Source organism: Miscanthus floridulus, chromosome 11, assembly GCF_019320115.1.
Source record: "Miscanthus floridulus cultivar M001 chromosome 11, ASM1932011v1, whole genome shotgun sequence".
Taxonomy (NCBI): domain Eukaryota; kingdom Viridiplantae; phylum Streptophyta; class Magnoliopsida; order Poales; family Poaceae; genus Miscanthus; species Miscanthus floridulus.
Window position 1 is genome coordinate 86,825,508 of NC_089590.1, and position 24,082 is coordinate 86,849,589.

The following is a 24,082-nucleotide window of genomic DNA, read 5'->3' on the forward strand; positions in this document are numbered from 1 at the left end:
GTCGATAATCTGTTTTGACCGGTAAGAAATGAGCGGTCTTGGTAAGACGATCCACAATTACCCAAATCGAATCATGTCCTTTTTGAGTAGTGGGCAAACCCGTGATAAAATCCATACTGATATCGTCCCACTTCCAACTAGGGACTGATAAGGGTTGCAACATACCGGCAGGTTTCATGTGAATGGCTTTCACTCGACAACATGTGTCACATCTGACAACATATGCTGTAATTTCTTTCTTCATTTTGGTCCACCAATAGCGAGATCTTAGTTCTTGATACATCTTACTACTTCCGGGATGGATAGATAGCTTAGACAAGGTGAGCTTCATCCATGAGTTTATTCCTAAGCTCTCGATCCTTGGGAACCACAAGACGGTTGTCAAACCACAACACGCCCTGTTCATCCACTTTAAAGTGTTGAGACGGCTTTTCTTTTATTTTCTCTTTGATGTGGAATATCCCCTTGTCAGTTTTCTGACCTTCTATTATCTTACTCTCCAAAGAGCAACTAATCTGAATACTATTTAACACAGCAGGATGCATTAGATCGAATCCATCTTCAAGTAATGGCTGCACAGTCAAGTAATGTGACTTCCTGCTCAAAGCATCTGCCACTACATTGGCTTTACCAGGATGATATTGCACATTCAAGTTGTAATCTTTGATCAATTCCAACCATCTACGCTGTCTCATGTTTAGCTCTGGTTGGGTAAAGATATACTTAAGACTCTTGTGATCCGTGAAAATATTGCACACATTACCAAGTAGATAATGTCTCCAAATTTTGAGGGCGTGCACAACTGCAGCAAGTTCAAGATCATGTGTTGGGTAGTTGACCTCGTGCTTTCTCAATTGACGTGATGCATAAGCTATGACTCTTCTTTCTTGCATAAGAACACAACCCAATCCAGTTTTAGATGCGTCGCAAAACACATCAAATGGTTTCTCGATATCTGGTTGTGCTAGAACAGGAGCAGTGGTCAACAGTTTCCGCAAAGTGTGGAAAGCTGCTTCACACTCTTCTGTCCACACAAATTTATGATCCTTCTGAAGGAGGCTTGTCATCGGTTTGGCGATCTTCGAGAAATCTGGTATAAAGCGACGGTAATAACCCGCCAGTCCTAAGAAACTTCTAATCTCAGGAACTGAGGTCGGTGCTTTCCAATTCATAACTTCTTGCACCTTACTTGGATCGACTGAAACTCCATTCTCTGACAAAATGTGACCAAGGAAAGGGACTTCCTTCAACCAGAATTCGCATTTGCTAAACTTAGCATACAATTGATGATCTCTAAGTCTGGTCAAGACAGTTCTCAGATGCTCTTCGTGATCTTTCTCATTCTCGGAGTACACCAGAATGTCATCGATGAACACTACCACAAACTTATCCAATTCTGGCATGAAAACTGTATTCATCAAAAACATAAAGTATGCAGGAGCATTTGTCAAGCCAAAAGACATGACAAGATACTCATACAACCCGTATCTGGTGGAAAATGCAGTTTTTGGTATATCCTGTGGCCTAATCTTAATCTGATGATAACCGGATCTCAAATCTATCTTTGAGAACACCTTGGCCTTGGATAGTTGGTCAAACAGAACATCAATATGTGGCAAGGGGTACTTATTCTTGATGGTCACAGCGTTGAGTGGTCTATAATCTATGCACATTCTCAACGTGCCCTCTTTCTTCTTTCTTCACAAACAAAGCGGGACATCCCCATTCAGACTTGCTTGGCCGAATAAACCCCTTTTTTGACAATTCTTCTAATTGCTTCTTTAGCTCAGCTAACTCATCTGGAGGCATCCGATAGGGTCTTCTTGAAATCGGAGCTGTTCCAGGGACTAGCTCAATTCCAAACTCAATCTCCCTATCTGGCGGAAGACCAGGTAGCTCATCCGGGAATACGTCCGGGAATTCACACACTACCGGAATCTGATGAATAGGAATGACTGCCGTAGCACATGTAACACTTATAAGGTCTGTTCTTCGAGGCAATGGTACTTGGAAAGTACCCTCACCTAGGGGATCCTTAAGGGTAAGTACTCGACTTCCAGTATCTATGACTGCTCCCCAATCCTTCATCCAATTCATCCCTATAATGACATCCAAGACTAACCCAGGCATAACTATCAAGTTCACTCGGAACTTCCTGCTACCTAATTCAAGGGTTGCCCCTCGAACCATCCGGTTGGTCAAAACATCAGCCCCTGCTGAACTTATACGGTAACCATAACCCAATTCTGTGCATAGTTGTTCATGTTTCTGTGCAAATGCTTGACTCATAAAAGAATGCGATGATCCAGAATCAAATAGAACAACTGCAGGGTTTTCGTTGACAGGAAACTTACCAGCAGTGACGGGCTCTCCCTCTGGAATTTCATCCACTGTTGTACTGTGCACTCTAGCATTATAAGTCTGCTGCTTCTTCTTGGGAGGGTACGGACAAAACTTCGAGAAATGACCGAGTTGATCACAGTTATAGCAGGGTCCTCTCACTGTCCCGGCAGATCCCACAGCTCCCTTGGAACTGCCTTGTACCACAGTTGCGGCTGCTTTGTTGGGTTGTACTGCCATCTTGTACGGCTTCTGAGGTCCACGGAAATTTTGGCTTCTTGGCTGAGGTGGCCTGAATCTAGCACCAGGTGCCGATGGGCGATATGGAGGACGACCTCCCATAGGTGCTCTAGCTTGAGACGGCCCACCTTCAAAGGCTCTCTTGCGTGTCTTGGCTGCGGTGCTGGCGTTGTTATTCTTCTCCTGCTTCAGACAGTCGCTGATGAAGTCATTGAATCTGACGCGGTTGTTGGTACCAACATGCTTCATCATTTTTGGATTGAGACCCCTCTTAAAACTGGCTATTCTCTTAGCATCTGTGTCAACCATGTCGGGAGCATAGCGACACAAGTTGTTGAAAGCATGCAGGTATTGCGTCACGGTCTTGGTGCCCTGGTTCAATGCCAGAAACTCTCCCAACTTCATTTCAGTCAGCCCGGGTGGAATATAGACTCCACGGAAGGCCTCAGCAAACTCTCTCCAAGAAATCTGAGCATTTGGAGGGAAGGTGGTGCGATGGTGCTTCCACCACATTCCCGCCGGTCCCTGCAATTGAAGTGCAGCATACTCCGTTTTCAGAACCTCAGTCATCCTCAACACACGGAATTTATCTTCCATCGTGTTGATCCATTCCTCAGCATCGAGTGGCTCTGTGGCTTCCTTGAATACGGGTGGCCTGGTGTCCATGAAATCTTTGAAGCTGCTATATTGGTTTACTCCCATGCCACCGCCTTGATTGTTACCACGTTGCACGTTGTTGGCTATGGTGCGCAGAAAATCTTCCATGTTCTTCTGAGATTGTTCCGCGTTGCGCTGACTCCCGAGCAGCTGTGCGAGAAACATCTCGGGGGTGAACGGGGGAGGAGGTGGCAAATGCGGTTCATGGGGAGGCTCATTGTTGTTGCATGGGGTTTCCACCACCACCACCAGTCCCCGCACCGTTAGCACCGGGCTCAGCGGCTTCATACGTGGTTCGGCGAGTGTTTGTCATCTGCATATTTCAGCAACAAGTAACGATTGAGTGAAGCTGTAATAATTGCGAGTGAAGGAAAAATTATGCCGTACTGAATTTACTGGAGAGAATAAATTCATACAATAAAACAGAGGCACAACAATCGCATCCCAATTAAAACAACAGCACTTAATCAAATTACTTCAACGGCAAACATCGCGTCCATACAATCACATTGCCAGCATACATACACTGGACTTTTTATGCGTTCAGATATCGCATTCGAGAATCAAGTTCCAACCACATGCCGAGTCTCATACGTTCGAAGCAACATACGATAGATTACATGCCAACAAAAGAAAGGTCATCGCGACAAGACCTAGATACTAGCGCAAAGCAACTAGCCTACTCCTCGGGGCCATCGTCGGGATCGGAGACGTCACCATCGCCTCCAGGTGAAACTACAGGCTCGTTCTGGTTGTCGTCGTCGATGTCCATGCCAGCGGCGTTCGGTGGAGCGTATGGGCCAACCCCATTGTAGAGCGCAGTGAAACTCCTCGTGCAGGTTGCCGTTGTATTCCTCTAGCTCATCGACTCTCTGCAGCAGAAGGTTTCTTGCGTTCCAGGCTTCATTCCTTTCCTGAACCAACTGTCCAATCATGCGGTCTGCATTGTTGTTGGCTTGAGTCAACGTATGCACTCGCTGCATAGCTCTATCACCTCTTTCAACCGCCTGATCTCGCTGTAAGTTCATATCAGCCAACTGCTCCTGCAAGCTAGCTATAGCTCGTGCCTGTCTCTTCTTCTGCTTCTTCCCTTTGAGCTTATCCTCACTGCGCAAGCCAGTCAAAGTCCAGTAGGTACTCTCAAGACCCTCATACGCTCTGATGGCGGCGAACATAGCACTCATTGCCTGGTTGTCGCTAGCCTGTCCCTCAGCTGGACCTCTGACCAATGCGCTTCCTTGAGGCTGAACCCAAATGGCATCGCGAGGATCATCCCTAGGAAAAGTACCAGCTAGAGCTGCATGCAAGCTCACTGGGAAATCTGCTCATAATGTCCCTGATGACACGGAAGGCTGCTCCCTCTGCACCCTCAGCTGGAGTGCGACCCTCAAACTCCAAATGCCAACCATCCCAATCTGGAGCATCACCGAGAGCAGGAACCGTGATCTCCACCACCGCGAGTCCATCCTCTGTTAACTGGCTCTCATTCCAAGAGTACACCGGCTCTTGACCCTCTGGGTACCCCACATCATGGAGCACTCTCCAAAGCAAAGTTGGCATGCCAAACTCGCTCAAGAAGGTGTCCGTGGTGCGGTGCTCCCTCAGGGCCAACGGACGTCGGGGTGCTCTTCCTCCGGTGGACTTACGGGCGGTCTGCTTCGTGCGGGCCATCTGTAGCAAAAGTTCTCTTATTACTTCGGGGAAACATATTTTAGGTGATACACTTTTATCAAAATGAGATAATCAATTTATAAGGGGAGGTATGCATGAGATGAATGAGATGCACAAGTAACATGATGTATGTACGTGCCGTACGTTCTCACAAACTTAGGAATAATAATTTCTAACGACTAATTCGGTGGCATACAACGATCTCTCAATACGTAGCTAATACGTTCTACACGATAGCGTTGTTATGTACCTGCAGAAAATTCATTTCAGCCCAATTCCCAATGAATGCATAAAAGCAGTAAAGTTTTATCTACACGCTCTACACGAATCCCCAGATACGTGTACAACGGTAGTAACTACCCGAACCATCGTCCTATTGACGGCATCGCCTCCATAGACGGAAGACCCATACATGAGATACCTTTGTAAAACATGCGTAGAACATGTAATTACTCCAGCATCATATAAGCATTCACCCTAGATCGGCGGTGTATCCGATCATGCTCTCACAACTCACACTTACCGAGGCGTAGAGGCAAATGATCCATTCATTACCACTCAAACAAGTGGCACTCATACAATAGCACGCCGTATGAGCGACGAAAGAGAAATATGATGCAAGAACCCCAGTCAGTACTTAATTAAGCCACCTAAAGTCCTTAACTGGGCATAAAGGATATGATCACCGGCACACTTTATAGTTTTAAAATCACGTTTTTCAAATGCCTTTTTGTTTTAAATACACTTGTGAACAGTAACACGCTAAACCATGCTCTGATACCAGCTGTAACAGAACCGACCAATTATACGAAATTAAGTAAGAAAATCATCCGCCAGAGCAGACGCTTTAGCCAACTTAAGCCCGTATAACCCGGTAGTCCGTGAAATCACGAAGGATTTCAAACCAACTCATGTCCCAGCCATGATCGTAATAAGTTTAGCGGTCACCAATCACATATTACATAAAAGTTTGCATAACAGATACATCAGAGTTTAAACATAGTTATTACAAAACAAGTTCGAATAAAAAGTAGCGGAAGTCATTTGTTTAAAACCACACACACTCACACGGAGTTCAAATATAGTGCCAGCGAATGATCATCTCCAACAAAAGCATCAGATGAGACGTAAGGAATGACCATGCCCATGGTCCTAAGCATCACCCATCGCAGGATACAGGCAGTTGATACAGTAGCCATAGTACATCTGCCCATCTGCAACAAGTGGGAATAAAACCCTGAGTACGAGAAGGTACTCAGCCAGACTTACCCGACATAACCGAAAATAAATGACACCAAGGATTATGAAGGGCTTTATAGGTAGGGTAGCTGACTCATTTGCAAAAAGAAGCATTTTTAGCATTTCAAGAACCTTTCTAAAAGCATTATTGCCAAATTAATTATTATTAACCTGTCAACTAGATTTGCACCTATACTAGAGTAAACATGTGATTAAGCAGATAATGATAACCAATGATCATTAAGCAACTTCCATACTGTCATATTCATTATAACTGTCCAAGTGTTCCATAACATTTACTACGATGAAGTAACTCAAGTCAAGTGCTCACTATCCAGGAGCGATGGCGATTCGAATCGATTCCTAACCAGCTGGTGATTTGTTCCTTACACAAATCTCACTCACCCGCTAAAGTGAGATATTGATCACCGAGTCAACTTTCCAGGAACCTCGAGTTTGCCAGGAACCACATGTACCCGGGGGCCGACCGACTGCACTTTGGCCTTATCATCCCGCCCCCGTGTCCTACCACACCTGCTTCGGCACAGTGCGCTGCGGGCAATTTACTCGGCCCGAAAAATCTCCCAGCTTCGCGGTCGGAAGGTACTTTATCCGGCCAGCTAAATGTAAGGCATGCGTTCAACATGACTCGAGGCCCAACAACGGTCCGGTCCTTAATCGACACAGACGGAAAACACTACAGTCCAAAACATCTGCAAGTCTCCGTCCGGTCTCAACTTCATTTAACACTTAGTTATACCATGACTTCATAGTCATCCAAGCAGATCCAGGTAACCACCTATAGCTCGCAGGTGACAGGAAATCACCCGACTTCTACCGGTCTAAGCCAGCTAAGCATTGACTCGACTGCGGATACCAGGGTAACAAGGATATAGTATAACAAAGGTAAGCAAGGTATAATGCAGCAACGGTTGCAAACAACTCCTGAACGTAATGCATCAATTAAAGTAAAGCATTTAATTAAATCATTGCAAACCGGGAGAAAAATGCTCCGGGGCTTGCCTCTCTCGAAGGAGCTCGGACGGTGATCGGGGCACTCCGGAAGTTCCTCAACGTCCTCCTCGTCGGCTTCTGGCACTTCCTGCTGCTGCACCTCGAGCTGCTCCTCGGGCTCCTCGGGTATGACGACTGGGTTCTCGGTTTGCGATCCTGTATGATGCAATGCGCGTAAGTGATTATGCAAACGGTGCATCGAAGGAGATGAATGCAATGGATATGTTGAAATGCAAGGTAGTCAACATCATCCAAGAAACTATACTATAAGCACATGTCATCTACTGCATTCTCTTCTACTACTAATATGTTAAGTTAACATATCTTAAGAAATGCTTCAAAGATACACCAAAGCTTTACTAATTTCTTAATCACACTTAAAGCAACACTTGCTTAAACCCTAATTAATAATAGGTTTGAATAGCAACCTATATTTCTGATGCTCCTAAAAATCTGAGAAAATTACAGTAGCATACTACTACCCTAATCAGACTACCATAAAAATTTCATAGCATTTGGACAAGTAAACTATCCTACACAAAAATGACAAGCTATAGCATAAAAATGAGCATGAAATTACTTTGTACTATGAAAAGTGTCAAACAACAGAATTAATATTTTTCCTGGGTTCTTCATAGCATATAATGACTGTACAAAAATTATCACATGCATGTTTTATACAAAGTTTGCTCTCTAGCAAAAATAACAAAAATCAGTTATAAAAGGAGCTTAAACTACACCTCTAAATTTTCCCACAGCACATGTATGAAACCTATTTTTCCTAAGAAGTGCATGACACAAGAAGATTAACAAACTTGGAATCGTATTTTTCTGAAGCCTATATATTTTTCTACATATTTTTCAAGTTATCAGCAATATTCAAGATTAAATAAAATCCTATAGAAAAGTATCTCAAAAATGACATGCAATAATTTTCCCAAGTAGATCTGTTGATAAGGAACCTAGCAAAATTTGTTTCAACAAATTTGGAGCAAGTTTGAGTATCCAAACATTTTGCAAACCATTTCTGTTTTCAAATAATAAAGAATAAATGGAAAACAATTCTTTAAAACTCTACTGGGCCGGCCCGCTGGAAACGAACTGGCCTACTACTGTGCGCACACACATGGCCCAGAACGGCGCAGCCCAGCCTGGCTCTCCTCGGCTCGGCGACTGACATGCGGGACCCCCATGTCATTGACACAGGAACAGGGGAGACGGCACACATCGGCGCGGCGATGGCCGAGCTCGCCGACGGTGATCTCCCCGACGAAACCGACGGCACCGGCGTGCACAACAGGTTGTCCCGCACCGATGGAAGTAGAAAATGGACCCCCCTAGATACAGCGAAGGAGGTCGCCGGCGACAATGGCGATCACAGCGGCGCTGCGCGAGGTACGCCGGCCAACTCCGGCTAGGAAGGGGCGCGAAAAGTAGAGCGGGAGCTTCACCGAGCTCGTGCGGTGGTCGTGCGCGCGAAAAGACAGCTGGAAGAAAGACGGAGGGCGAGGTCCACGGAGCGGAGCGCTCCGGTGAGCTCGGCCACAACTCCGGCGAGAGATTCCCAGGGAGAGGGAGCTTCTCGCTGCTTACCGAGGCGAGCACGAGGTGCGCGAAGATGAGTCGGAGATGCGGGCGAGATGGAGGGCTCAATGGCAAGCTAGGACGGCCGGGCGAGCTTGCTCCGGCGAGGCGCGGTGCGCGGTGGCTATGACGGGCGCGCGGTGAGAGGCAGAGAGGCAGCGCGGGAGAGAAATGCGGAGCGCTGGAATGCGGTGGGCGCGCGGGGTGCTCAAGACTCGGCCAGCAGCGTCAGGAAGCCCGTGGCGCGTGGCCGCGCGGTCAGGAGCTCAGGCGACGGGTGGCGCCACGCGGCGGTCGGCTTCTGCCGGCGTCAGGGCGCAGGCGCGCGAGTGCGGGCGAGCGGGGGCGCGGCGTGGGCCTGGGCTGGCGAGGCGGCTGCTGGGCCAAGGCGAAGCGCGGAAGCAGGCCAGCGCGGTGCGGGGCTGGGCTGGCTTCGGCTGGCGGGCCAGAAGCGAGGCGCAAGGCCCACGAAGGTAAAACCAGATTTTTTTCAAATTAATTTGAATCCCTTTTTCATTCAAACGAATTTTTGGACTAAATTAAAGCAGTTTCAAACTTTGGACCAAAAATGAAAGTTGCTCAAAATTTTATCCTCTACAACTTTGATTACATGACCAAAGTCCAATTTCTTATAGATTTTGAATTACAAAATCAAAGTCAAATTTTAACTCAAAACCCTAATTTTGGGGAATTATTTTTAAAGCAAAATTTGGCAATAATTCAAATACAAACCTTGCTCCAAAAATTGTGCTAAACAATTCTAGATGATTTACAATCATAACCAAACAGTTTCTACTAAACTAGCAAGCAAAATCAGGGCAAAACAACTATAACAAGTGTATGTACCATTTACGTTTCACAAACATGTTTCGTATGTTTCGAAGTAATGTGTCAGTTGTTATATGCAAGATTATGCATGTATGATTTGGATGCTTGATGATGCATGATATGCGTGATTTGTAGTGCCTAAATGCAGGCATAACACCGGGGTGTTACATGTACCATAGAAGTAGCTCTTGCGTGACTAATTTGGTTTCAGTAACCTTGTTAGTCATATTGCTTAGTTTGTGTAGCTAAGTATTTTACGCTCTCTAATTTAGCTTGTATAGCCTTGTTATTGAGCATTGCTAGTGAGCTTAGGTGGCTTTATGCTTTTGCTTACTAGATTGTGTAGGTGCTCCCCAGTTTGCTTGAAGTACTAGTTGCATAAGTTTGTGTGACATTGCAAGCTAGAATTGGATATGTGAGCACTAGCTAGCCCGGCACCTTTGTTGCTTCTTTAGGATCTTTATAAGGTGCTTGTGAACTTTAGATAGAGGGGTGTAGTTTTGGCTAGACCGACAATTTTATTTCCGCATTTGTTTTGGTTAGCCGACGCGGTTAAGTTTTAGAAAGGACTATTCACCCCCTTTTAGTCCGTCATCTCGACCCTACAACAGTAGCGCCACGCCACACCATACCGCGACGTGACCACAAGACCATGACGACAACCATGCACGGACGTGCATCTCAATACGGCGTTGCTTGCAAGCCAAGTTAGCTAGGACCCTTCCTCAGGTTCATGACCCTTCGGCCGAGAGAAGCTCCCCTTTGTATATACCCTAGCCTCGAACTCTATATAAGGACAGCCAGTGCATCCTTCCCACTCATCTTGAACTCATCCTCACACCATAGTAGGGCTCCTAAAGCTTCTCTTCGGGCAGTCCATCCTCTAGCTCAAGCTCTCCTACCTCTTCCACCATTCTTGCAACCCGCATTGTAAGAACTTCAGAGTATTCAAGTGAGGAACACGCATTCGATCATCTCTGAGACTGGACGTAGGGCTTCGGTCTGAACCAATATAAATCCTCGTATATTTTGGATGCTATCATCGTCTTCCTTGAGCAGCGCAACATTCGTATAAGTTTACTAGTCCGGTTTACAAAAACATCGACAGTGATTTTATGCTCATTTATTTAACTTTGTAACTTTATCCTGTTTTTTCGAAACAAAGGTAGAAGTTTACTTTTTTTCTTTTTAGAGAGCTAACGGTGTCAGTTTAGCTAAAAAATACTAGTGATCCCATTTGAATTTGCCCTATTTTTTTTTAGTTTTATATGATTTTGACATCAAATATTTGAACAGCAATATGAAATAAGTTTCATTGCAAAATTTGTAAATATTTTAAATCTAAGCAAAGTTTAACATGTCGTACGTCCTTAAGCACCATTGGTGGAAGCCGAGAGGGTCAGGATAATGTCAAGGGTTACTATCTTCTTCTAATTTTTCATTTTTTTAGTTTATTTAATTTATTTGTTCGGCCTTCATCTAACATGGTCTAGAACAAGGGGTGAAGCCAAAGGGTCGCTAGTCTAGTGGTTAGTGCACCTAGGGTAGCATCCAACATGCCTGAGTTCGACTCTCCGTGGGAGCTGAGGCCTAGGTTCGACTCCTCGTGAGAGCGAATTTAAACAGGTCTGGAATAAGAAAAAAATACCTGTGAGAGCGAATTTAAACAAGTTTAGAATAAAAAATATAAAAAAATAAGTTGAGGTTTCACCTGCTGATTTCGGTAAAAAAAACAAGGGGTGAACGGTGGCTTCGACTTCAAAAAAAAAACAAGGATGGAATAACAAAGTAAACAAAAACGAGGATACAATTATAATTGACCTTCAAAAGAGGGACGAGAACAGAAATCTTACTAGAATAAAAAGCTCACTGCTTCGGCGCTTCTCCATTGGTGCTAATCAGTTGTCTTTTAAGGTATGCTTATATCATCAAAATTATTAAAGCTGTGATGGTGCTAATGCATTTCCATATCTGATATTACCGATATCTGCAGGCTAAAAAAAACTGACATATTCAAATACTGGAACATCGTTCTTCAGTTCTCAAAGGCTTCACGGCGCATCTGCATTCTGCAGGCAACGCACCTTTCCCTCTTGTTATTTGTTTGATCGTTTCCCCCAGCAGAACAGAATAAGAAAGCCCCGGATCTGTTTCGCTGAAAAAATAAATAAATTAAAATACTTGATTTAACTAATTTGTTGTGAAAAAAAATTATTATAACTAAAAAAATAAACTGAAAAAAGTACGGATTACGAACAGGGCCTTGTTTCCTTCCCAGTGAAAGCACGCGCTCTTTTGAAGGATGACAACAGCAGAGTGTCACATCGATCGGTCGCTCTCAGAAATGCGTGCGCATCCACCACCACCACCACAGGGCTGGAAACCGAAATCTCTGGCATCCGGTTTCGGTTCGACAAAATTTCATAAATGTGCAAGCAACAAAACATGCACTCAAGGGTCAAGTCAATGCTTTTGACTGACTGGTTACATGTATGGGGCCATCTTTCTATGAAGTAGCCAATAGCAGACTTAACCGTGGATCCCAAAATTTATATCGGTCAGTATGGTTTGCATTAATTTGCACTTGTTTCTACTTTCCAAATTCATGCTTAAAAAAAAATAGTTTCCAAATTCGTCTAAACTTTTATACCTTTCCTAGAAAACTGGGAAGTTTTAGTCAAATTTTGCTCTATTTTTTTATTAAATTTTAACCAAAACGAAAAACACTCCCAAACCTTTGAACGAGAAGCAGACCTGCAAGCTTTACCACTGGGGTCTGATAATATGATACTGGTAATGGCTCCGTTCGGCTTACCTTACAATTCACATTATTTAGCTTGTTTTTTCAGTTGGAATAATATTTTTCTCTCACAACAATTCAGCCAGAACAGTGTTTTTCAGTCAATTCAGCCTAAGTTTCAGTACGACGAACGAGGACCAATATGATAACATTAACATCAAAAGCGTGTCTAAGCTCGGTTTCGGTTTCGGTTCGGGTCGTGTGCACGTCCATACGTCGTTGTCAGGTGTGTCCTGATCATCTCCATTGACTCGTATGCACCGCAAAGCAGAGCCTGGGATGCCATCATTCGGTTTACAGTTTTCGGTTTGGTTTCTGATTCGGATTGGCCTTCTCTTTATCTTTATAAATACCTGGACGACAAAACTGTCTTCCGCCATTTCCAAGCCCAAAGCAAACTCCCATTCTCAGCAGCGCCGAGCACTTCACAGTGCACACAGCCACCCATGGACGTCCTCAGCAAGATGACGCGCCCCATTTCCGACGCCCTGCAGGACCCTGAGAAGCTGCCGAGGGCACTGATTCTGTGCGGCGTACTTGAAGCCGCGGCGGCGCTCTCCCTCGTCTTCTTCAGGGAGCCGGGAGCAGCGTTCCTCCACCAGTGGTGAGAAGGCTCTGAGCTATGTGTACTATGCTGCTCTGATCGCCTATTGTGGTGTTTGGGCTCGCGGAGGCGGCTGTAGGCTTCTGGGTGTCAGGAGACCCTGCTGGCCGGCGAGTCATCGGGAAGGTTATCATGGGGTTTTCTATCCTGCCACTGATAATCGTTGCCGGTCTCGGAGGTTTTTCTTCTGCCGCCCCGAAGTAGCAGCTGCTTAAAGAACACGAGATGCCGCAGATGTGCTCTGCCAATGGATTTCTATATTTAGCTTATGTCCAGTCCAGCGTTGGATGTCTCTGCACATGTTATGTTTGTTTTCTACATTTGGATGTGATCATCCCTCCCTTCAGAGACTAATGGCGTTGTTGCAAATTGTCCCTGACAAAGAAAAGATAATATGCATGTGATTTTCCGAGGTGCATGACCATTTTGATGAGAAGCTCCATGTAATTTATCATTGTCACGAGTCACGATCGGGGGTGGAAGGAGAGGGCAAAACCCCCCTATGCTTAAGTTATGTTTGGTTCAGCTTCTGAAAAATACTTTTATTGCCAAAAAGCATACTAAGCGAGGAGAACTAGAAGTTAGTTTTTCCAAAAGCTTTTGTTTTCACCAAGTACAATTTTGACAATATTTTAGACCCCTGCTTTTGGCTTCCGGCTTTCTGTTTTTTCGAATGAGTGAAATAAGAAATGTCATATAATTGTTTCAAGGGAGATAAAGATACACGGTAGTTTTTTTTTAGAATTTCACGGTACAACGCAGACATTCACAACGCACGCATACCCACCCCAATGAACACACGTATGCAAACCCTACCCCTATGAACACCTCCGAAGGACTGAGCCGACAGATCATGAGATTCACGAAGTCACCGCAGCCGTCTCGCTGTCGACGGGAACATCGCTTACCGCTGAAAACATAGCGCCGTTAAAATCCTGGAATAAATCATAATTGTTTTAACTAAAAAGGTTACATTTTTTTCACAACACACAGCTCATAATAGCTTTTTCACATCTTTAATTATTTATTAAACCTTAGCCCTTGATGCTTCTGGCTCGGCCCGGTCAGGATGGTGTGTTGACTATTGATATGTAGTCCTGAAAGAGTATGGAACTGAAGTACATCCACTGAACATTTTGTCGCCTCCCGTTGGGTTAAATCAGTAGCAATTTATTCGAAAAAAAAATCAGTAACAATTTGGGTGACGTTTCTCATTAAATTATTTTGGCTAAAAATCAGATACGCGTGTGCTTTATGAGAGGAAAAAGGCCCGGCCTTGCAAGCAAACTGGGTATACACCATTGTCACAAAATCGAGATGGTCCACGCATTCACATCGCTTTAGGATTTGTTTATCGTTTACTGTCACGTGGGTCAGTGCGGCAGTTCAAAGTGAATATTTATCGGTGGCAAATCCCTTATTTTTTTGCGACATATCGGTGTCAAATCCTGTGATATAGGAGTACTTGCCTGGTTAACCGATCCTTAGTTCAGTTTGGGTCTCGGATTAAACATGCCTTAATCAGTTGTCTGTGATACGGATTAAAACGTGTTCCTTTTTGATTCGGCCCTGTTCGATTGTCTACTTTTTTCAGCGAAAAGAATAGTATTTTTCTCTTAGCAAACAATATTTTCCAGCTCGTCTATTCAGCAAGCGAAGGCTGCCAGAACCGTGATATAAGCTCTCGGTTAAATTTACTTTTGCTTTATTGGCTTGTTGAACACAAATCTGTAGCTCGTATTGCATTGTTCCTGATCGTATAGCTCCTGAGTTCCATTTATTTTTGGACGTGCGCTTTATATGAGTTCAGAATGTAACTGGTAGTTAGCACACTCAGGATAAAGTTACTTCAGACTTGAGGGCCCCAACGTTTGATGAACTAGTTCCGGGGAAACAAAATTGTCTAGTCTCAAAAAAAAAATGTCAACAATGTAAGGAAGTGGACAAGCTACCTGATTCAACACAAGGAATCGTTAAAAAGGACCACCAACATCTCTTCATTCCTATTCGCAGCAACAAAACATGGCACTTCATCCTTCCTTCTTCAACGTTGGCGCCCTATCTATTAGTGAAACAATGAAAATCACATGTTGCACAATAATTTACCAGAAATTCCAACAGCACACCTGCACCTTCAATGGCATTTCCATTGATAAGCATCTCAAAAAGCCCAGTAACCTAAAACTCAAACAAGAACCCATAAAATTCCAAATTACCAAATAAACACACATCAACCCATGGTCTTGTGGTGTTACACAATAAAGCACAGGCCTATCATAGGATGGTAATTTTCATATATATCAAGCAACACCGCCAGAACAAACTTAAACAATTTGCCTTGCGTAGGCCTATCCGAAATGCTGAAATAACTCTTACATTAAAAGTCTTCACCGAACAAAAGATACTGCATTGTTAGTTACAAAACCATACTTTAATGGCATGCACAAAGCATCAATTACATAAGAGATCTGCACCAGAACAACTGTACCACAAAAGAACAGACACTAGCGCTCCCTTCATACCAGAAGGTCGATCAACTACTTTTAACACCCCAGTACCTTCCACCTCCAGCTTACATACACATGGTGCTATCAGACACCCACAAAGCCAGTTTGTTATCTACTACTACTAACTGTGTAATCGAAGCCTACACAGGCACTCACGTCTCAGAAACAGCTACATACTTACAGTTACCTCTAGCTCTACACAAATCACCCAAGAACACAGACTCAGATCATCCAAATTTCCAAATCCTATTGTTAACAACCTCCCCTAAGCCAAAGAATGAGCATTGCCAGCTCCTGAGGCACTGTCCCCTGAGCTCCTCGACTCAGAACCTGAAAAAGAAGGCAACAGTAAATGTAAAAAGTCAGCTCCCTGAAGGATTTTTGGAATTCTTGAAGGAATACACAATGCCGGCTTGATCATACCACTGGACGATGAAGAGCCACTGCCAGAACCACCAGAGCCAGTCGCACCTTCAGCGTCCTTCTCGATCTCCATGGATTGGTAAGTGGCTGTTGGCATCTCATCCCCAATATCAACATACTCATCCACCTGCTCAGCCATTGCAGTGCTCTTCACAGGTTTCTCACTCTCCTGTAAAAATAGTAAACAAACAAACTACCATGAGAGCCCAATTTACACATCCACTGGCTGCAACCAAAAAGGAAGTGTTGCTCCTATTGTCATTACCGCATCATCATTGTCGACCAATGCAGGCACATCGCCCACAGGTGCTGTGTCATCCTCAGCCACAGCAGCACTGGTTACATCAGCAACGCCACCATTCATCATGGCAGCACGCTGAGACTTCTTGAGCGCCTTGTTGAAGTTAGTTACAAAACGATCAAGCTCCCACTGTGTCTCAACATCCATCTCATCAATATCAAGCTCGATCTCATCCCCAAGCATCTCCGGGTTGTTGTTCCTCTTCCGCACAATCTGAAGCACATTATGCATCTTCTCCTCAGGCAAACTCTCCAGCCCAATCCTGAGCATGTTCTTCTCCTCCAGGCTCATCTCCCTCTTGTTCGGCTCCCTCGCCTTGGGCTTCCGCATCCTCACATTCCCTGCTCTCGGCTTAACCTTCGCCTCAACAGGCTCAGCTGTCGGTGGAGGTGGCAACTCCGCCGCCACAGGCCTTGGCGGTTCAAGGCGTCTGCACTCTTCCTCGAAAGAGGAGAGCACCTCCTTGTACATCCTCTCGAAGTAGGCGAGGAGGGCGCCAGCGAACGTGTGGACCTCATGGCCGACGGGGTTGTACCGCAGCGCGTTGGTGAAGGTGAGGCGGACGTCGGCCGCGAAGTCGTCGTGGGAGGCGTACCTCCCGGCGGCGAGGTTCTCCTTGACGGTGCCGAGATCCATGGGGCGCTTGATGACGGCGTGGTAGTCGTGGAGGCCGAGTCGCTCCACCTCGACGGGCGCGTTGAACCACAGGCTCCGCTTGTCCTTGCGCAGCCTGGTGAGGATCTGGCCGCACCGCTTCCGCATCTCGCCGCGGAGCTGCTGCTTCGCGGGCGGCGGCGGCGGGCCCTGCTGCTGCCAGGTGTCGATGCGGGAGAGGAGGGCGCGGACCTGGCCCAGCTCCCCCGCGAGGCGGTCCCGGAGCGCGCGGGCCTCGCGCTGGCCCAGGGAGGACGGGCGGAACGTCACGTAGCCGGCCGCCGGTGAGGAGGCCGCCGCCGCCCGCGGCTTGGGCTTGGACTTGGACCCGTCGCCGCGCGGGTGGGGCTGGCTGGGGCTAGGGTTGGGCGGGATGGGCGCGAGCGGGGCGCGCGTCTCCCCCCAGCTGTGGTGGTGCGCCCCGCCCCGTCCGGCCAGCAGGGCGGAGGCCATCGCCGGCGCGCCGGCGAGGTCCCGCGAGCTCGATTGGTGCGCTGGCAATTCGGATCCGGGAGAGAGGGAGAGAGCACTGGAGCGGGGGAGAGGGGAGCGGGTGGAGTGGAGACGACGGGATATTTTTTTTTCGGAGTGGGGGCGGGCGTTCCTGGCCGCGCCGGGAGAGGAGGGATCCGCACCGTTGGTTTGGTGAGTGGACGGATGAGATGGCTCGAGACTTTCGTGTGCGAGCGTCGTTGCGTGGCCGTGACGCTTGGGTTTGACTGGTCGTTGGGGCACAGGTAACTGTCATGTGGGGTCCTGGTGTGCGATGGGGCCGTCGTCTCAGTGAGCAGGTAAGTACAGCGGTTGAGGCAGACGGGCAGTAGAGCTTGTGGATTTGGCAGCCGAGTTTTTTTTTGAAATGAGAGCCGAGTTTTTTTTGACAACATGGGAGCCGAGTTTTGTTGAGCTTGCAAGAAGACAGTACCAAAAAAAAAAAAAACAGTAGCCAAGTAAAGAGCTAGGCCATGTTTAGATTGAAAGTTTTTTCAACCGATGATAGTACCATTTTCGTTTTATTTGGCAAAATTGTCCAATCGTGGACCAACTAGGCTCAAAAGATTCATCTCGTGATTTTCAACTAAACTGTGTAATTAGTTATTTTTTTTACCTACATTTAATACTTCATGCAAGCGGCTAAAAATTGATGTGATGGAGAGAGAGTGAAAAAACTTAGGAATTTTGAAGGGAACTAAACGAGGCCCTAGTAGGCTTTTGGCGTCCATGGACTCACCTGTTTTTTTTTTCGAGATCGTGCAACGGCACGTATACATGGACTCACCTATTGATACGCCGTCGCCGGTACACGATCCATGTGAGCGCTCTATCTGCGCCGGCATCGACCATCTTTATTGCTTTCAAGCAAAGGCATGGGTAGTTCGGTATCGGTACCGAAAGAAAGCAGCATCACATGTGTGGAGGGAGCCACAGGGCACAGGGCACAGGCCACAGCCACCATCATGTGGCCCTGCGCTTCAAAAAAGCACGCGTCGGTCTAGCCCAGGCCGAGAACCCAACATCGATCGTGAAATGCGCCGCAACGATCCATGTACAGAAAGGACGGCACCATCGTTACCAAAGAAAAGAAATACCTAGTTCACAATAAACTTCTTATATTAGCGCTGCTATTTGTCATCACGAATGGGAGTTATCGGCGCCCAGAGGTCCGACGCAGTTCCAAATATCGGACACTCAAGCTCACACGACCCGCGCATGGTCCAATCGTGATCGTGGGTGACGTCACTGCACCGGCCTCCCCCTCCCTGTTCGTGCACAACCGCACGAGTCCCGACCTGCGGGCACCAGTCGCAACCCAACCACTAGCGCGAGGGCCTAGCATGGTCTGCATGTCACACTTCTGAGTCCAGTCACCTGTCCCGCCCCTGGTGTGTGCTGCGGATGCATCCCAGGCCATCACACGATCACCCACAGCGGTGCCTCAGCAGCTGTAGGCGGCTGCGGCAGGTGGGTCATATTACAACGTATGCAACACCAGATCTACTTTGCAACATCCAGATAAAATACTTGCAACATATCCGAAACAGCTGAAACACTTGTAACGTACATCTGAAACACTTGAAAACACGTGTGTAACCATTGCAAAACATATGCAATATCCAGATAAAACACTTGCAACATATGTATGAAAACACCTGAAACACGTGAAACATACTCTTGCAACATGCATGTATATGCAACATCCAGATGAAACACTTGAAACATACGTGTAAAACACATGAAACACTTGAGATATACACTTGAAACATACATATATAGCCGTCGATGTTTCGAGTTACCACCGACGAGTAAATTTCTAGTATTACGCGTTTGGCTCGGATGGTGCGCTTAGAGGACACGAGGTTTATACTAGTTTGGCAAAAAGTCCCTACGTCCAGTTCGTCGCTGTTGCTCGTGTTACTAGTACTGAAAGTTTATAGTAGGGGTTATAAACGGGAGAGAGAGGGAAGGGATCCTAAGTCTCTGGTGAAATGAATGAGTGGGTGCTGAGATCTAGATCGCTGCTTAGGCGTGCGTTCGTGTCGTGCTCTTGTGCGGATCTGGATCGGATTTCGATGGGTCGATCCTCTTCATGGGGCGCCCTTCTTTCCCTTTTATAAGCCAAGGGAAAAGCGCAGGTTACAGCGGAGGAAAAGGAGAAAAATGAGAGAGAGGAATGCTTCCTGGATCGTCGTGTCCTTCTTCTCCTTCATACAGGTCCCACCGATTCTATAGATGTCAATAGGGACGGCTCCACGTCGTAGCCCTGTTCGTCACTGGCGCCATGCGCAGACGTTATCTGCCGATTATGGCGTCCTATTCCTTCCCGACAGGAATCGTGGTGAACTGACGCTCCTGTCAGCGTTCGTACGAGGGTTAGGCAGAACAGCACCGGCACACCCAACGCTGTTCTTGATGTGAATCCTCAGGTATGGCCTGTCATGGCCACGGGTTACATCAGGGCGTGTCGGTCTCTTCCTTGGTGTTGGAGTTTTGACCTAGGTCCATACGCTTGGACCTGAAGTGGTTGGCGGTGGTATGAGTCCCCGTCGGGCGAGACGGAGCCCGCACCCGAGGGGTCAGGCGAGGCGAAGCCCGCCCCTAGAGGTCGAGTGAGGCGGAGCCTGCGCACCTGGGGGTCAGTTAGAGCTGTAGTCACGCTCTTGACTGCTCGGATGAATCAATGTTGATGACCATTAGCTTATCTTCTTTAGGTACCCTAGTATTGGTCCCCGACAATAGCCATTGCAACATGTGCAATGTCCCAATCTACTTTTGCAACATCAATATAAAACACTTGCAACATACCTCTGAAACACCTGAAACACTTGAAACATACAGTTGCAACATCCTCTTTCAGCGCAAAACATCTCTTTAATTTGCTGCTTTAACGAATGGAGGCTCGTCGGCGCGTGGAGGTCACTAGTGTGCTCGCTAGCGTCGTGGAGCTCGCCGACAATGTGGAGCTATGCAGCAGCACACAAAGGGCGGGGTGGGGGTGGCAGGGACAACGGTGGTGTATAGGGTAGGTGCGCGGCGTGTGGAGGTCACCGGTGGCGCAGACCTCGATGGCGTAGAGGGAGGGTGGGGAGTCGTGATGGATGAGGCGTTGTGGGCGGTCGTGGGGTGCAGACTCGTCTGTCCGTACGATGCCTTCCATGGGAGTGAACGGAGGTTGGTGGGGATCAGCTAGGAGCAAAGTACGATGGTGAGGAAGACATGTGGGTGAATGTAGGGGCGCATGGAGCAAGCATGGAAAGGAGGATATGCAAGCGTCTAATGAGCAGGGAGTGGGGATTTTTTTATTAACTCGGGAGGGGAGTTAATGGTGGATGACGCGTCTGATGGAAAGATAACCGTCCGGACGCTCTAATCCTAGTGTTTTCGGTCAAGAATTGCATGCACAATCTGATTTCACAGTACTTCCTCGCTTCCGAGGAACGAAACAATCTCAAAATTATAATATTTCATATGTATAATAAATATCTCTAAATTAATCATAAAATATTTTCCTAACAAATCTATTTAAATACAAATACTAATACTTAGTCAAACTCAAAATTATTTGGCGAGACTTTTTTTGTTTCTTGGGCAGACAGAGTACTACCCATTGGCAGACGTACGGGGGGGGCTAGGGGGGGCTGGGGGGCTGCAAAAAAAATTAACAGGTTTTAGCCCAGCCCAAAACATAAGCCTATGTCTCACGGCCAGCAGAGCACCCTCATGGCTAGACGCATCGCCGCAACGCCACTTCTCCTCGCGCGTCGCGCAGGCGCAGCATCGCGCCCCGCCGCCGCCCGCCGCGCCTCCTCGCGGGCTCGTGGCTCGCCTGCTCGCGCGTCGCGCCTCCCCTCGCTGGCTCGCTCCTCGCCCCCTCACGGCCTCGCCCCCTCCCGCCCCCTCTGCGAGGACGGGCACTGCCGCGTCGGGTGGCCGGAGCCAGCAGCGTGCAGCCGGCAGCCTACAGCCAGGGAGGACGGACATCGGGTGGCCCGCGGCAGCGCCGGCGCGGCCGGTCAGCCCCAACCGGCTAGCCCCCAGGTCCCAGGACAGGCTGATAGGTTGAGAACTGATCCCCTATGTGGCTCTGTCACTCTGTGCGGCTCTGCCCTCTTTAATTCCTCTTTTATTTTTTCAGTCAGTGATCCGATTGGTTTTACTTTGTAGTTGTAGAATGGAAAAAAAATTTGCTAAGAAAGATGCTTCTACTCAAGAGAGTTGGGTTGTGCAAAAAAGACCCCGCATTAAGCTTGATATGAATGATATAGTTGCAGATCCAGGTCTTAGAAAGCCAATTGATGAATTCCACCATGATATTAGGGATGATGCTAGGAGAGCATATTTACAGATGAGTCCATATCAACCAAATTGTGAGTATGAAAGAACATCGGGTAAAACTCAAACTAGAGGTTTTGTTAAATCATGGTTTACTTAATTTGATTGGTTAGAGTACAGTCCTGCCAAGGATGCAGCCTATTGCTTTTATTGCTACCTCTTTAAGCCACCAGCAGCAAGCAATTTTGATGATAATGAGGCATTCACCAGAGTAGGGTTCAAAAATTGGAAAAAGGGAAAGGCTTCTTTGCTGAAGCATACTCAATCAATTGATGGCTACCATAGTGCAGCAAGAAAATGAGCAAATGATTTCAAAAATCAAAGGCAAAGTGTAGAACATGTGTGGGTAGTAACAACTGCAGCAGAAGAGGAGGCATATAAAGCTCGTTTAACTATAATGTTAGGCATTGCTAGATTTCTTCTTTTGCAAGCTCTAGCATTTCATGGGCATGATGAGTCTAAAACATCTAAAAATAAAGGGAACTTTTTGGAGATGCTTGATTGGTATAGAAAGAAGGATCCTAAGGCTGCACTTGTGATAGCTGAGAATGCTCCAGGGAATAATCAAATGAGCTGTCCAACAATTCAAAAAGATTTGGTAAGGGCTTGTGCAGAGGAGACAAGTGAATTAATTAAGAGTGAAATTGGAGATCGTTGGTTTGCGGTGCTTGTTGATGAGGCTCGTGATGCATCAATTAAGGAACAAATGGCCATGGTTGTGAGGTATATATCATCTATTCGTGTATTTCATTTCTTTTGTTTTGTGGCTTCCAATTAACACTATGTTTCCTTTTGTTTTATAGGTTTGTCAATGATAAAGGAAGTGTGATTGAGAGGTTCCTTGGCCTACAACATGTTTCTGACACCACATCATCTTCACTGAAGGAAGCATTGGTTTCTATGCTTGCAAGATACGAGTTATCTATAGCCAAGGTTAGAGGACAGGGATACGATGGAGCTTCAAACATGAGAGGGCAGTTTCATGGGTTACAAATGCTGGTATTGAATGAAAACCCTTTTGCTTTTTACATCCACTATTTTGCTCATCAATTGCAGCTTGTGGTAGTTGCTATAGCCAGATGTTGTGCTTCAACTGATGATTTCTTCAATTATGTCACTTCAGTTGTCAATACTGTTAGTGCTTCTTGCAAGAGAAAAGATCAACTTCTCCAAAAACACCATGATACTCTTGTTCAGTAATTAGATAGTGGTGAAATATCTCCTGGGAGAGGGAAAAACCAAGAAACTAGTCTTGCTAGGCCTGGTGATACACGATGGGGCACACATCACAGAACATTAGTACGTCTTATGCTCATGTGGGAACCTGTGCTTGAGGTGTTAGAGAATATTAGTGATGATGGTACTGATGGGGAAAAAAACTATAGCATCTGGATTGATAGAAAAAATGGAGTCATTTCAATTTATGTTCATATTGCATCTGATGATTAGAGTATTGGGGATAACTCAAGACCTATCACAATGTTTGCAAAAGAAAAATCAAAACATTGTTCGTGCAATATTATTGATTGGTTCTGTGATGAGAAATATAAATGCCATGAGGGAAAATGGTTGGGATGATCTTTTAGAGAAGACAAAAGCCTTTGCTGCCAAACACAATATAGACATTCCTAATATGGAAGATATGATACCAATGAGGGGTCGTTCAAAATGTCGTGGAGCCAAATATGTGACCTACTACCATCATATTCATCATGGGATTTTCAATGTTGTCCTTGATCAAATAATTTGTGAGTTGAACAATCGATTTCCAGAAAGATCAACTCAACTATTGAGATGTGTTGCTTGTCTTGATCCGACAAATGAGTTTGCCAACTTTGAGATAGATAAATTAGTTGAGCTTGCTAAGATTTATTATGCTGACTTTAGTGATTATGAATGTGAAAAGCTAAGAACTGAGCTTGAAAATTTCATGGATGAAGTCAAACATGATGAAGAATTTTGCTCTTGTATTGATCTTGGTGGCCTTGCTGAGAAGATGGTTAAAACTGATAGACATACATATTTTCCTTTGGTGTATCGCCTCATTGAGCTTGCATTGATATTGCCTGTGGCAACAACAACAGCTGAAAGAGCCTTCTCTGCTATGAATATTATCAAGACCGACAGGAGGAATAAAATGAATGATGATTGGATGAATAATAGCATGATATGCTATATTGAGCGAGATTTGTTTGCATCCATTGAAGATGATAAAATTTTAAAGCGCTTTCAAGGCTTAAGAAACCGTAAGATAAACTTGCCACCCAAGGTCCCAAGGTGCGTATTGTTTTAGAGCTTTTCTTTGTATTCGTTATCTTGGTTATTGAAGAAGCATTTGACATTTAAAAATTATGTAGCATTGAGCGTGGCGGTTCAAGTGGTGTGAATTC

General features: G+C 46.0%; 2 protein-coding genes, 1 long non-coding RNA gene and 1 pseudogene across 3 annotated transcripts; 2 read left to right on the forward strand and 2 right to left on the reverse strand.

Moving 5' to 3' along the window:
• Positions 1 to 5,844: 5,844 nt before the first annotated feature.
• Positions 5,845 to 7,351, reverse strand: LOC136492879 (uncharacterized). The gene is made up of 2 exons (XR_010768224.1): positions 7,171 to 7,351; positions 5,845 to 6,122 (listed from the first exon to the last, which is right to left on the reverse strand). It is a non-coding gene; the product is annotated as an uncharacterized lncRNA (long non-coding RNA).
• Positions 7,352 to 15,256: 7,905 nt separating this feature from the next.
• LOC136493747 (transcription factor GTE7-like) lies at positions 15,257 to 17,438 on the reverse strand. Its single transcript, XM_066489893.1, has 3 exons — positions 16,173 to 17,438; positions 15,908 to 16,076; positions 15,257 to 15,814 (listed from the first exon to the last, which is right to left on the reverse strand). Exons 1-3 carry the CDS (start codon positions 17,313 to 17,315, stop codon positions 15,750 to 15,752), a joined length of 1,377 nt encoding a protein of 458 aa, XP_066345990.1. The 5' UTR covers positions 17,316 to 17,438; the 3' UTR covers positions 15,257 to 15,749.
• A 3,642-nt stretch (positions 17,439 to 21,080) lies between these two features.
• Positions 21,081 to 23,141, forward strand: LOC136492356 (uncharacterized; annotated as a pseudogene).
• A 106-nt stretch (positions 23,142 to 23,247) lies between these two features.
• LOC136492357 (uncharacterized) lies at positions 23,248 to 23,985 on the forward strand. The gene has a single exon (XM_066488405.1). It carries the CDS (start codon positions 23,248 to 23,250, stop codon positions 23,983 to 23,985), a length of 738 nt encoding a protein of 245 aa, XP_066344502.1.
• The last annotated feature ends 97 nt before the right edge of the window (positions 23,986 to 24,082 follow it).